This window comes from Octodon degus, unplaced genomic scaffold (genome assembly GCF_000260255.1).
Source record: "Octodon degus isolate 3935 unplaced genomic scaffold, OctDeg1.0 scaffold00056, whole genome shotgun sequence".
Lineage (NCBI taxonomy): Eukaryota > Metazoa > Chordata > Mammalia > Rodentia > Octodontidae > Octodon > Octodon degus.
The window spans coordinates 7,764,654-7,777,067 of NW_004524632.1; the positions used below are offsets into that span (position 1 = coordinate 7,764,654).

The following is a 12,414-nucleotide window of genomic DNA, read 5'->3' on the forward strand; positions in this document are numbered from 1 at the left end:
TGCAAAACTCAAAGGGGATCAAAGCTCACCGACATCCCCTCTTACTGCTGAGATTCCAGAATTCACGGTGCCCTGTTCCCTTTGTAGAAGGGAAAACGCTGATTCATGATCATCACAGTACATCACACTTTTTAAAAAATACTAAAGTGTGTGAGTAGGGGAATATTTGACACCGTCTTATTAATCTTCAACTTCAGTGGAAAAATAGAACCCTTCTCAAGCGCCATTTCACCCAAGAGTTCTAGTTAGCGTGCGTGCAGACGCGCACATGTTCCTTGCTTCTGTTTTGTTGGTTAGTTGGTTTTGAAAGTGCAGCAAGAGACCAATACCGCATTGTAGTCAATCAAATAAAAGAGAACAGAAGGCCAAGCAGTTTCCAAATGGATATTTTATCAGATTGTTTGAACATTAAATTTATCCTCATTTGCAATCCAAAATAGTTACCTGAAGTTGGCTGTTCTGTGTGTCTAGTTACTTTTATCGTATATCTGTTTTCCTAAAGTCTTTGGCACAATTGTTTTGGGGGCATTCAGACTGCCACGATGCAAGTAAGGAGAGAGCTTTGATTTTGTGCTGCCAATTTTGAGCATCTAAAATTTGGTTTGGGTTGTGGCTTTTTTGTCTCTGAAGTCTGCATTTTTATTTTTCTCTATCCTCTAACTCCGGAGTTCTTTCTTCCCCCTCCCCTCCTACATTCACAGTTGAGCCATATTATCAGGAAAGGCGCCTTGAGGGAGAACAGCTGGGGGCTCTGACCGGTGGTCAGTGTTTTCCCTAGATTTAAAAAAAAAAAAAAAAAAAAAAACAACCAAACAAAACCGAACCTAAAGAGCGTCTTTCCTTTTTCTTTTAAAACATCTCTTGTGCTGCATCAGTAGACAGAACTTCGGTTAGTTTATGAAATGCAACATCTAACCCTTGTTTTCTGGGGAAAAGAAACTGCAATGACTTGAAGTTGAGAATGTGGATACCGCTGCACTCACACACACTCATTCTCAGACCGCGAAGCCCTGGCCCTCCGCCTCCCGCCAGGCACGCAACAGGACCGCGTGGCAAAGGGACAGCAAAGGCGGGCTTTCGACCCAGGCCCGCTTTCTCCTCAGGAGCACAGGCCAGGCTGCCTTTACAACACAGCACCACAGCCAAGCCCAGTCCCTCATCTTCTCCCAAACCAGCCACTCCACTCGGCACTGGCCACAAGACAGAAAAGCTAGTCCTAGCCTCCCTTGGGAAGAGACCGCTTTAACAAGCCAGCAACTCCACCGCTCCTTTCCTCCAAGACGGCGACGTCAGGGTTTCCTAGAAGTCAGTGCTCACTTAGCTGCTAACAGCGCTGTTGGCGGCTGCTGCGGCGGGATTCCCAATGTGCTGTGTTTTCAAGCCTCACTCACTCATCCTCTCACTCCCAAACACTCAGCATCCGTGCACACTCCTCACTTCCGGGTTTTTCAAAAGATTGGAGATTTCCAGTGGGGGTCTCAGGTTATCTTCCCAATGGTAACAGATCTAGAAACAGACAAGGAAGAAAGGTCAACTCCTAGAGCAGATCCCAGGAGAGCACAAACACCCAATTCCTGCAAAACTAAGTGTCCCATGGCCTGAATGGGATCAGCCACGCAATCTCCCTGCAGCCACCCCAGAGTGCAGGCGAGCAAGTAAAGTCCACGCAGCCAGCTTTACTGGGATTTGTATAATCTCAGAGTAGCTGAGAGTATGGGTGGGGGGAACACACTATGTGCCAGAGCAGGGAATAGACAACCACGACAGGGCGTGTCGGGAGGGAGGGCTCTGCAGCAGAGTGCCAAGGCCGGCAATGGTGGTACGGGCCTAGAATCACTGCACTCAGGTGCTGAGGCAAGAGGGCCAGAAGGCTGAGCCCAGTAAGACAGCCCTGGGTGCAACCTCAGGACACACAAAATACGCCCCCAAAACAGAAGAATGGCCAAAGGGCTGAGCTGGGGGCAGGGTATTTGCCTGGCAAGTGCAAAGCCCTGGGTCCAACCCTTGATGCTTCCCCTGTCAAGGGGCACAAGGAAGGGAATAGGAGGATTATGGGAAAATCCTTTGCCAAGGGGCTTCCTGGGACCCAAAACCTTTTTGTGTATCAGGGATCAAACTCGGGACCTTTAAAGGACTTTCATCCTTGCCCTTGTAAGTTCTGCTGTCACCATAAGGAATCAAGTATCTGCCACAAAGAAAGGTTGCCCAACTGCCACTAGAGCAGAGGGCTGGCTCAGAAGCACCTGCGTGGGAAAGGGCACAGGGAAGTACACAAAGGCAGCCCTTCACAGTGCCCAGGAAGGTTCCCACCCGGCGGCTGGGCGAGGGCAGTGGAGACCAGCTCACCAAGCTTGGTTCTTCAGTTTCCTCAGCTCTTTAGTTGCCCACGTCGCAAGGGTTTTTGCTTTGTTAGTCTTCGATCTCCGCCCTTCAGTTAACAGTTCGTGGATCATGGGTCTGGCTTCTACTAACTTCAGCACGTCCTTCCCGAACGCTGTACATAAGTCCCTGTGCAAAGCAACACACGTGAGCACGGGCTCCCGGCTGTCCTGTTTGGAGCCAAGCAGTGAGGAGCTGCATGGGCTTCTTAGTCGTCACCTATTTTTAAAGGTGAAAGAGACTTTAGAGATAAACTAGGTCTTAAGTGGCAGGATAATTTGCCCAAGGTTAACCAGCTAACTCACAGTAAAGCATCAGAACCAGTAGTATCCAGGCCTTTGAGCTGAAAAACAATGTTTTTTGGGCTCTACAAGAACATCGCGTCTGGGCCTGGAAGGTAGCACAGTGGCAGGGCACTTGCTTGGTATACATGAGGTTCTGGGTTCAAGCTCCCGTAATAATAACACAAAAAAGAAATCTCTACATAGAAGTGGGTTGGTGATGCCGCCTGCACTGCTCTGTGCCCCGTCCTCTTCCTTGAGTATCGACCTCCACTCAGCCACCAGAAGGAGGGACAGCTTACCCTATGAGGCCAGCAGCGCAGGCTACTACTCCATCTGTGTGATCCTCATCTCCAGCAATGTGGTCGATGAAAGACAGAATAAATTCTACTCTTGGCTGTACCAGCATCACATCCGCTACAGAAGACAGACAAGGGTTAAGGAGGTTGCCCCGCACTTTGCAGGCCCATTCCTGTTCTCAAAATGTCAACCACTTCATGTGCCAGAGGCTCCCCAGATGGACACCAAACTATTCTCTTTCAGATTAGGCCGTCATTCTTCAAGTCATTAAAAAACAAATATTCGGGGGCCTGCCCCTTAGCTCAGTTCTTTAAGTGGCTACTTCAACAAAGCAGTCAGGCTCAGGTTGCTGTGGTTCGATCCCCACAACTCAAGCAGGCTAAACCTGCCCTGAGGTCATTCGGAGCCAAAACAAAAAACAAAACAAAACAAAAAAACAAACAAACCAAATATTCCTCTCCGGGGCTGGAGAGATGGCTCAGTGGTCTAAAGCACCTACTTGGAACAAGTTCAGCGAAGCACAGGGACCACGGTTCAATCCCCCAGCACCACATGCCAGCCAGCCCGCCCCCTGGTGGGCTGAGCTGGCCACACACCTCTCTCTCTCTCTCTCTCTCTCTCTCTCTCTCTCTCTCTCTCTCTCTAAAAAAAAAAAAAAAAACAAATATTCCTCTCCTATAAGCACACATTACACCGAGAGAACAAATGGACCTCTTTTCCTCTAAGCTCTCAATGATCAGGAGGTAAAGTGAAAAATCTCCCCCACTAGTCACAGAAATGCTGCGGGGGCACGTTGCTCAACAACTGCTACTCACGGTTGGTACAAAAGCAACCAGCACTCCTGCTACGTTTTTAAAAAAAAAAAAAACAAAAAAGCAGCCTTGCTAGATCCTGTTTTTTGAAATGCTCAAGAAATTCAAAAGAGCTGGGCAGGGTGGCATACGCTGGTAATCCCAGCACTCAGGAGGCCCAGGCAGGATGATCACTAGGAACTCCAGGCCAACCTGAACTACACTGGGAGACCCTGTCTCAAGAAACAAAAGAGGGCAGAGAGATAGCTCAGCAACCTAAGTGCCTGCCTGGCAAGCACGAAGTCCTGAGTTCAACCCCCAGTACCAAGAAAAAAAAGAAAGAAAAGAAAAAGAAGAAAAAAAGCTGGATCTGGCGCATGCTTGTCATCCCAGCACTTAGGGGGCTGTGGCAGGAATTCGTGAGTTTAAGACCAGCTGGGGCTATTAAGTGAAGCTTATTTTAAGGTCAGCCTGAACTGCATGCATAGTGAGACCCTTTCTCAAAAATACCAAAAAACAAAACAAGCCACTAACTAAAAAAAGAAAAAGGGAGACAGCCAGGTGTGGTGGCACAGGCTTATGCAATTCTGGCATTGGGGAGCCTGAGGCAGGAGGACAAAGCAAAAAAATATGACCACCTTATAGCCTGGCTATCCTACTGGCACTTCATTAGGGCTGTGCCTCCCTCTCCTGCTTGGCGCAGCAGACGCTAGTTCACCAGCGAGGGCAGAAGCCTGGAACTCCCCAGCTGGCCGAGGGCACAAGGCCAGGGACCAGGGCAGCGGGCTGTGTACTAACGGTGGACGTTCTCCTGGTCTCCCTTCAATCCCTGCACGATGCCGGTGTAGGCCTCCAAGCAGCCTTCTCTGAGCTCATTGAGATAATCCACCATGTCATAGTCCGACTGAAAGAGACAACACAGCACACGTGTCACACCAATCCCCTGCAGGGCTTTGCTGGTGAGAGTTCTGAGACTTTAGGTGCAACACAACAGTACGAGGCCTACCTTGTCCACCTGGGCCTGGGAAGCCTGCTGCAGAGTATTCAACACCACCTCTAGGTATTTTTTAAACTCTCCACCGATTGCAAGGGCAATGTCACCAAACACCGACAGAATCTGCGGTTTCACAGACCTGTGCACATTCTCATTCTGGCAAGAATAAAAGCACTGAGTTAATAAATGTCAGAATCCATTTAGCCCAGAGACCCCAGAAACTTTGTATGCACACGAAACTTACTGACTACTGCTGGACAGTGAAATGTTTTGCTTTCCTTTGTACCGCCCTCCCCCTCAAAAAGAGCACAATACTTTAACTGACTTCACGAGCTTTAGAATAATGTATGAAAATATATAACTCTCATCTTTGTGGGCCCACATTCAACATTCCAGGAAGCTGTGGTCCCCGATGCCTGTCTTGGGGACAGTGTGCGATGCTCACCCCCAGGTTCTCCAGCAGCAGCTGCATCACCTCGTCACAGAAAGGTAAGATGTTGGACTGCAGAGCGCGGCACAGGTCCCCCACCAGGCCCACAGCAGCCAGGCACACCTGCAAGGGGCGGAGAGGTCATCTCCAGATGGGAATGCGGCCGTGGGGTTAGTGTGGCTCTTACCTGGCCACTACTACTACCTGAGCCCAGCATGAGCGGTATGGTGCTCTGAGCGATGCCTCTGCCCACCCACAGCAGTACCAGGGATTGAACTCAGGACCCTGAGCTTGACAGGTGCTTAGTCTGCTGAGCTACCTCGCCGGTTATATATATTATGTATTTAGTACAGGGTCTATAGGATCTCACTGCACAGATTGGACTCGCAGTGATTCTCCTGTTTTCAGCTTTCCAAGTGCTGGGATCACAGCTGTGTGCCACCACACCCAGTCTCAGCTGCCATCTCAGCATGCCCTGGGGACAGGGCCAGCATGGCACACTGGGGATTGAACCCTGGTCCCTGCACTTGCCTAAGCAGGTACTTTAGTCCGTTGAGCTATCTGGCTGGCCCTATATTTTGTTTTTTTAAAATTTTATTTATTTATGTGTGTGTGTGTGGCCAGCTCAGCCCACCAGGGGGCGGGGCTGGCTGACATGTGGTGCTGGGGGATTGAACCGCAGTCCCTGTGCTTTGCTAAGCTTGTTCCAAGTAGGTGCTTTAGACCACTGAGCCATCTCACCAGCCCCTGGCCCTGTATTTTTAATTAATTAATGTCTTTTTGAGACAGGGTGTTTTTTTTTATTCTCTCCCCCCCCCCAACTGGGGATTGAACTCAGGCCCTTGCGCTTGCCAGGGAAGCGCTTATTCTACTGAGCCATCTCCCCGGCCCCCAGGGTGTCTTTTTGCAGCTCACACTGGCCTTAAGCTCACTTTGTTGCCCAAGCTGGTCTTTAACTTGCAATAATTCTCCTGGCTCTGCCTCCCAAGTGCTGAGATGACAGGTGTGTGCCACCATGCCTGGCTCAGTTAATTTTAACTACCAATAGGGCAGGAAAGGAACTAGGACCACTGGAAACATCACTGGAGCAGTGCAGTATTCACCAGGGACAACTGGGGAAAAGCGGGGTGGCAGTGGGATGTGGTGGGGGAGGGCTTCAGTTTTCAGGGGCCAGCAACCCCTGACTGTCTTGGCGCCATGGTGATGAGCCTACTGAGGGCTGCAGTGCAGCTCAGTGCTGATTCCCTGAACCACCAAAAGCAAATGCATGATTTCAAAAAAGTACCTGGTACTCAGCATAATTCTTCAGTCCAATGCCCAGGAAGGGTTTAAAGGCATCCATGTACTTAAGGAACTCACCACCCAACACTGTAATGAGACACACTGTTAACTGATGACAGAAATCCAGAACACAGCAATGAGCACAGTAATCATCCTACAGCTCCCAAAAGTATTCACTCCAGGGTAGAATGGGCGCACCGGACTCGATCGCTGTCTGCATCATGCCACAGGAATGCCGTTTCCTCTAAGCCAGATTCCTAACTGTTAGAAAGACTCGCCTGACGCTACCAAACCTTCCATAGGATCAAATGTTACTTTAGCTAAAACACTGTTGTAAGGCCCTAAGGAACTTTAGGGTGAATTCCGAATTGGCCGAGCTCAGAATACAGCCTCTGATCCACCCATCCCACTAGGAAGTCTTCATCTTTTCTGGAGGGCCCCAGGCAGGTCTTCCCATAGGGCTCGGCAGGGCCCACAACCAACCCCGGAGCCAAATTAACACCCTTGTCCTCTCCAGGTGGTCGGTCACACACTGCCAGGCCAGCTGGACACTTCACACCAGAAATATGTCAGGCCCTCAGGAGAGCGGGCCTTAGGTAACGGCCTCAGTGATGTCCCCCAAGTCCACCTGAAAAGGCACTGCAGTCTTCTAAAGTGCTCTGCAATGTGCCGAGTGGCCCTCCGAGTAACCCTCCAAGGAGTCTAAGTCACACCCGCCCCTGCACAGGCAGACACTGAACAGTCAGAAAATCACTGAATTCCTGCATTTCACCACACAGAACCACGACGATGTGTTAGGTAGCCAAGTCCCAAGCGATACAATTAAATAAAAAGTGCTGGGCAGCAAAAGAGACCTAGAAACCAGCCTTCACTATTCTTTTCTTTTCGGCCAGCTCAGCCTGTCCTGAGGGCGGGGCTGGGCCAGCATGTGGTGCTAGGGATGGAACCATGGTCCCCTGCGCCTGCCTAGGCGTGCCCAAGCAGGTGCTTTAGACGCTGAGCCATCTCACCAACCCCTTGCCTTCTCTATTCTTGACAGAAGCCAAAGCTCACTACAAGTTGAATTTGATGGGAAAAAAGACATCGGAGGAACACAAATCAGGTGGGTTTCCCCTGGAAAGCTATCATCTTAGTTGCAAAGCGGCTCCACATTTACTTCAGGAGCTGGTGAGGTATTTCATTAGGATTAAGCTCGATCCAGCTATGAACCGACTCACAAGACCGTGAGGAAGCGTTTTTCGCAGACACTTTGAAGGCCGGGACTTGGGCCTGTCCCAGCAGCCCTGCCCTGCCCCACCCCCTGACCTTCAACCAGTGTGCTGACGGCCATCAGGGCATCCTCCTGCACACCCCCGGAGCCAGCGGTGCTCTGGAACATCCTCAGGAGGGAGGCCATGACCACATCAGAGATCTGTAGAGCATCCTGGTGCTGCACCTTCCGCAGAACGTTCTGTGAGAGGAACAAGGGTTCAGCAGCCATTAACCCCAGACCTTCCAATACAAACACTGCACCTGTTCTTCCTATGTCAATGAAGTCGTGGGAAAGGCACAAACTGTCTGCACTAGAAGTCTATCCCTCCATGGTGCAGAATGCACCACCTCGTCGTCATCTTTGCCCGCCGGACAAACCCGTCAGTAACTGCTGTCACCTAGGTCTTACAAGAGGGACAGTTCAATTATTTCAGCATTAAAAGAAGGTCATTTTAGGAATGTTACTCACAAAGCAAACAAAAAGCAGCCCTGTTACGTCCTGACCCATTTATAGGCACTGGTCCAGAAAGTGTGCTTTTCTGTACAGCACCGGGATGGTCCTCCACCACCGAGCTGAACCCTGGCCTTTTTATTTTGGACACACTCTCGCTGTGTCATTCAGCGCAGCTTCAAACTTGTGATCCTCAAGTCTCAGCCTGCACCCAGCTGGGACCACACCTGTTAGGAAACGGCCTTGGCACGATAAAGCCAACCTGGCTCCACCCAGGTCCACACATCCTCACCCATCTCCCTCCTCCTTTTATTTGCTGCTTCAACTCCGATCACTGAACTGCTCCTATGTTTTATCTGGTGAGAAAAAAAGCTCCCTTAATATTCATGCTTTTAAAAATGAAGTCTAAAGACCGGCCAAATAGCTCAGCGGATTAAAGTGCCTGCAAGCAGGCGCAGGGGCTGGGGGTTCGATCTCTGGGCTTCCCTGCCCCAGGGCATGCTGAGACTGGGCATGGTGGTGCCTGCCTGTAATCCCAGCTCTTGGGAGGCTGTAAACAGGTGGATCACTACGAGACTGATCTAGTAGTAAGACCCTGAACACCCTGTAGACCCTCCCCTAAAATACACACACCCAAAAGAAAGAAAAAAAAAAAATTAAAAGCAAAAAAATGAAGTCTAGAGCAAAGGGCATTCACAGATAAGCCACCCAAGTCAGGTCACTGAATACTAAATAAAACCCAGCCCCTACTCAAGATGCAGACAAGAAGCTATTTTCCTTCAACTCTCTGCTAGCAAAGGGAATAGCTCCATAGCCAGCTCCTAGTTGATTTCTTTTTTTTTTTTTTTTTTTTGGTGGAACCAGGGATTAAACCCAGGCCCTTGCCCTTGCCAGGGAAGCGCTTATTCCACTGAGCCATCTCCCCGGCCCTTAAATGTTGTGGTTTTTTTTTTCCTCAGCTCCTGGTTCACAGCCATGTTTTATTTTCCTTTTTTCCCCTAGTCGCTCCTTGAAAAAGACTGCTATGAGCACAAGGCACTGTACATGCCGTAACAATATTAAAGCTCCTGACACCAAATGTCTTAAAAGCTGCCGGCAGGCGTTCAAGCTGTATTTTCAACCAGGGGAGCTGCAGCTGGGAGCCAAATCTGATCCAGGCTCAGACAACCTCACAAAAGCAAGACTAAAGGCTGCCAGCACAGCCTGGCTGTACAGCTGGAGGGTCTAGCACGGAGAACTAGGAGCCTAGCACAGGGACCACCTGGGCGACTGCTTGGAGGAGGAGCACTTGCCCTCATTTTGAGTGAACCGAGCCCCATTTCCCTGCATGGATGTGTACAGAGCTGGCTAGGGCTCTTCCTTATCCCTTCAACTGGTTGTAAGTGACGAGAATCAGTCCAGCTGAGGTGCTGACTGACAGAGCAGTGTCTGTGCTTGCCCAGCTCCCAAGTACAGTGCGCATGAGCTGAGGCAAGGTGGGATGGAGAGCTGTGTCCCATGAGCTGCGACTTCCCGGGCCATAACGGATCACACAGCAGAGCTGAGGCACCGGCCCAAGCCCCAGACACGACCTCAGTGGTGGCGGGAGACTGCTTTTTCTGCACACCCTTCTGTCTGCAATATTCAAAGGGGACCTCAGGCCACCCACCACCCAGCTTGCAGCACTCAGCTACTTCCTGCCATCCTCCAGTCGCTCATTCTCAAACCACTCTCTTCCTCATGAATCAACAAAACCCAGGTTTGGCCTTTGCTCTGGACAGCCATCATTATAACTAGACTTAGGACCCCTTGGCTCCCCTAACTATGAATATACCTTAGCATCTTTTCGCTATGGGTTGTGCTGAAAGTAAACTGGAATTAACTTGCTAGAATTCCAGTAACTTTTCCATAGGATTATAAAAGTTCCTGGGGCTAGGCACAGGACTGGGAAGTGGGAAAGGTCTCTGCCAGTTAGCATCATCCACATACCTGAGACCTTGCCAGTGCTCCAGCCTGTCACACTCAGCCAGACAGCTAAGAAATGTCAAGGGCCTGGGGCTGGGGAGATAGCTCAGTAGAATAAGAGCTTGCCTGGCAAGCACAGGTCCTGTGTTCAATCCCTGGTCCCCCCTCCAGAAAAAAAAAACCCTCAAGGGCCTGCCATACCTGAAGTGTTGCGCACAGTAAAGACTGAAGGTCATTAAACTGGATCCTGTCAGATGTGCTCTGGATGTGTGACTGCAAGCAAAGAAGAGAACGTCATGTTCTGATGAAACCTCCCACTTCTGCCACGGCTCCCAGGCACATCAAACTCATTACTAATGCCAATGTAGAAAAGGGAACACACACGCACAAGACACGCAGTGTAACATGCATGAGTAAACTGTGACAAGCAACGCAAACATTAGCTGACAATGGTTCTTTCTTCTCCAAATCACATGTCTTGCTCACTGGTAGCCTGAGCTGGACCTAAGCCCATGGCAAACCCTCCTGCCTGCCTCTGACTCCCAAATGCTGGGATCACAGGTATGCACTACCATGCCTGAGACTTGCTTTGTTTTGAGGAGCCCGCAAAGGACCTTGCTCAGGGCTGTGTCTCTCACATAAAACTTTCTGAACAGATATACACTTAAACACCAAAACACAGTGGTAGCCCTGAAAGGAGAGTTCTGCCTCAGCTGCCCCAGCAGACAGTGCTCAGGCCTCACCTCCATCTGAAGCACCTGCTGTAGCCGCTCCATGATGACCAAAGTTGTTTTCTGGACGGCAGGATAGCAATCCTTGGCACTGTTCTTCACGATTTCCATGAGCGATTCATATGCAGAACTCCTCAGATTGTTCTGGTGCCCGTCAGGTCTGCAGGAAAGAGAAGGCAAAAAACCTTAAAGACTCAATTTGCTACAATGTAGAACTTTCTCTCCAAAATCAGGAAACCAGAAGCTAACAAGACTCTATACTTAGTCTGGCAACACAGTATCAAAGAAAAAAAAATTTAAGTCCTTTCAGCCTATGGTCTGTTGTTTATATTCAGAATGGCCCCCTGGAGAAAACGCTAAAATTATAGCATACAAGTGGGTTAAGTGCCAATGGACCACTTCAGTCAAGTGGCTGTATGGCTGCTGTCATGGCTTAAATGCAAACTCTCCACAAAGACTCGTTTGCTGAGGACTTAATCCCAATTAACAAAGCATACAAGTAGCCCAGAGACCACAGGCACCAGGGTTCTAACTTCACAAGCAGATCAGAAAGCAGGGAAGCAGCGGCGGGCCCGGCAGAGTGAGGGGTGGCTCAGTGACTGGATCTGGCCCCTAACCCTTCCCTCTCCAAATCACACTCCTTGCTTCCTGGCTGCTGTGGGGTGAGGTACCTTTGTCCCCCAGCCCTGTTGCCCACCTCTCCTATCCCGCCCCCTCCTGTGGCAAGGTTTCTGCCTTGCATAGGCAATCGTGGACTGAAACCCCTGAACCTAGAAGCCAAAAATGTATCCTTCAACAAATTTTTTCAGGTCCTTGGTCACAGGAACAAAAACTGACTAACACAGTGACTATGAGGTAGGTGGACCAATTTTCTTCCCAGGGCTGCAAGAGATGTCTATGTAGACTGCTCAATAGTGAGGATGAGGTCACTAAGCTCCTAAGACCTATGCACATACCATCCTGAGAGTTCACTCTACCCACAGCCTGACTTGAGGTAATGTTGCATCAAACAGGAATGATTAAAATGTGCCCCCAACTTATAGTCCTTTAAAATCAAATATTAATCCCTGGCGCGCTGTGCCCACCCTACCCATGGGGCGCACTGAGATTTCAATTAAGACTGGGCGTGGTGACGTGCACCTATAATCACTAGGAGTCCAATCTCCATAGTGAGACCCTGTAGACCCTGTCCTTAAATTCATAAAAAACAAACAAGGGGCTGGTGAGATGGCTCAGTGGTCTAAAGCACCTACTTAGAACAAGCTTAGCAAAGCACAGGGAACCGTGGTTCAATCCCCAGCACCACATGCCAGCCAGCCCCGCCCCCGGGTGGGCTGAGCTGGCCACACACACACACAAATAAATAAAAATTAAAAAATAAATAACATTTAAAACAAACAAACAAACCCCTCCAAAAAAAATCAACTATTTAAACACTAGCGTCTTCACACACTGTCACACAGGACAGCTGATTCAGTGCGGCAACTCAATCCTTATGAACACAGCCACCATTTCTCTTTATACCACAGCCAAACACTTGCTGTGATCGCTCAACACAGCAAACTGAAGAGAATGTGCCCC

At 49.7% G+C, this 12,414-nt stretch overlaps 1 protein-coding gene across 1 annotated transcript in view; it reads right to left on the minus strand.

The window, feature by feature from the left end:
* Positions 1–370: 370 nt before the first annotated feature.
* Kpnb1 (karyopherin subunit beta 1) overlaps positions 371–12,414 on the minus strand; it is a 34,929-nt gene continuing 22,885 nt past the window's right edge. Inside the window, exons 13-22 of the mRNA XM_004633679.3 lie at positions 10,846–10,993; positions 10,304–10,375; positions 7,762–7,906; positions 6,461–6,543; positions 5,191–5,298; positions 4,758–4,901; positions 4,550–4,655; positions 2,963–3,077; positions 2,347–2,508; positions 371–1,506 (exon numbers count right to left, since the gene is read on the minus strand). Coding sequence (XP_004633736.1) covers position 1,506; positions 2,347–2,508; positions 2,963–3,077; positions 4,550–4,655; positions 4,758–4,901; positions 5,191–5,298; positions 6,461–6,543; positions 7,762–7,906; positions 10,304–10,375; positions 10,846–10,993 — 1,084 coding nt within the window. The 3' untranslated portion in view covers positions 371–1,505. The remainder of the gene's footprint in view (positions 1,507–2,346; positions 2,509–2,962; positions 3,078–4,549; positions 4,656–4,757; positions 4,902–5,190; positions 5,299–6,460; positions 6,544–7,761; positions 7,907–10,303; positions 10,376–10,845; positions 10,994–12,414) is intronic.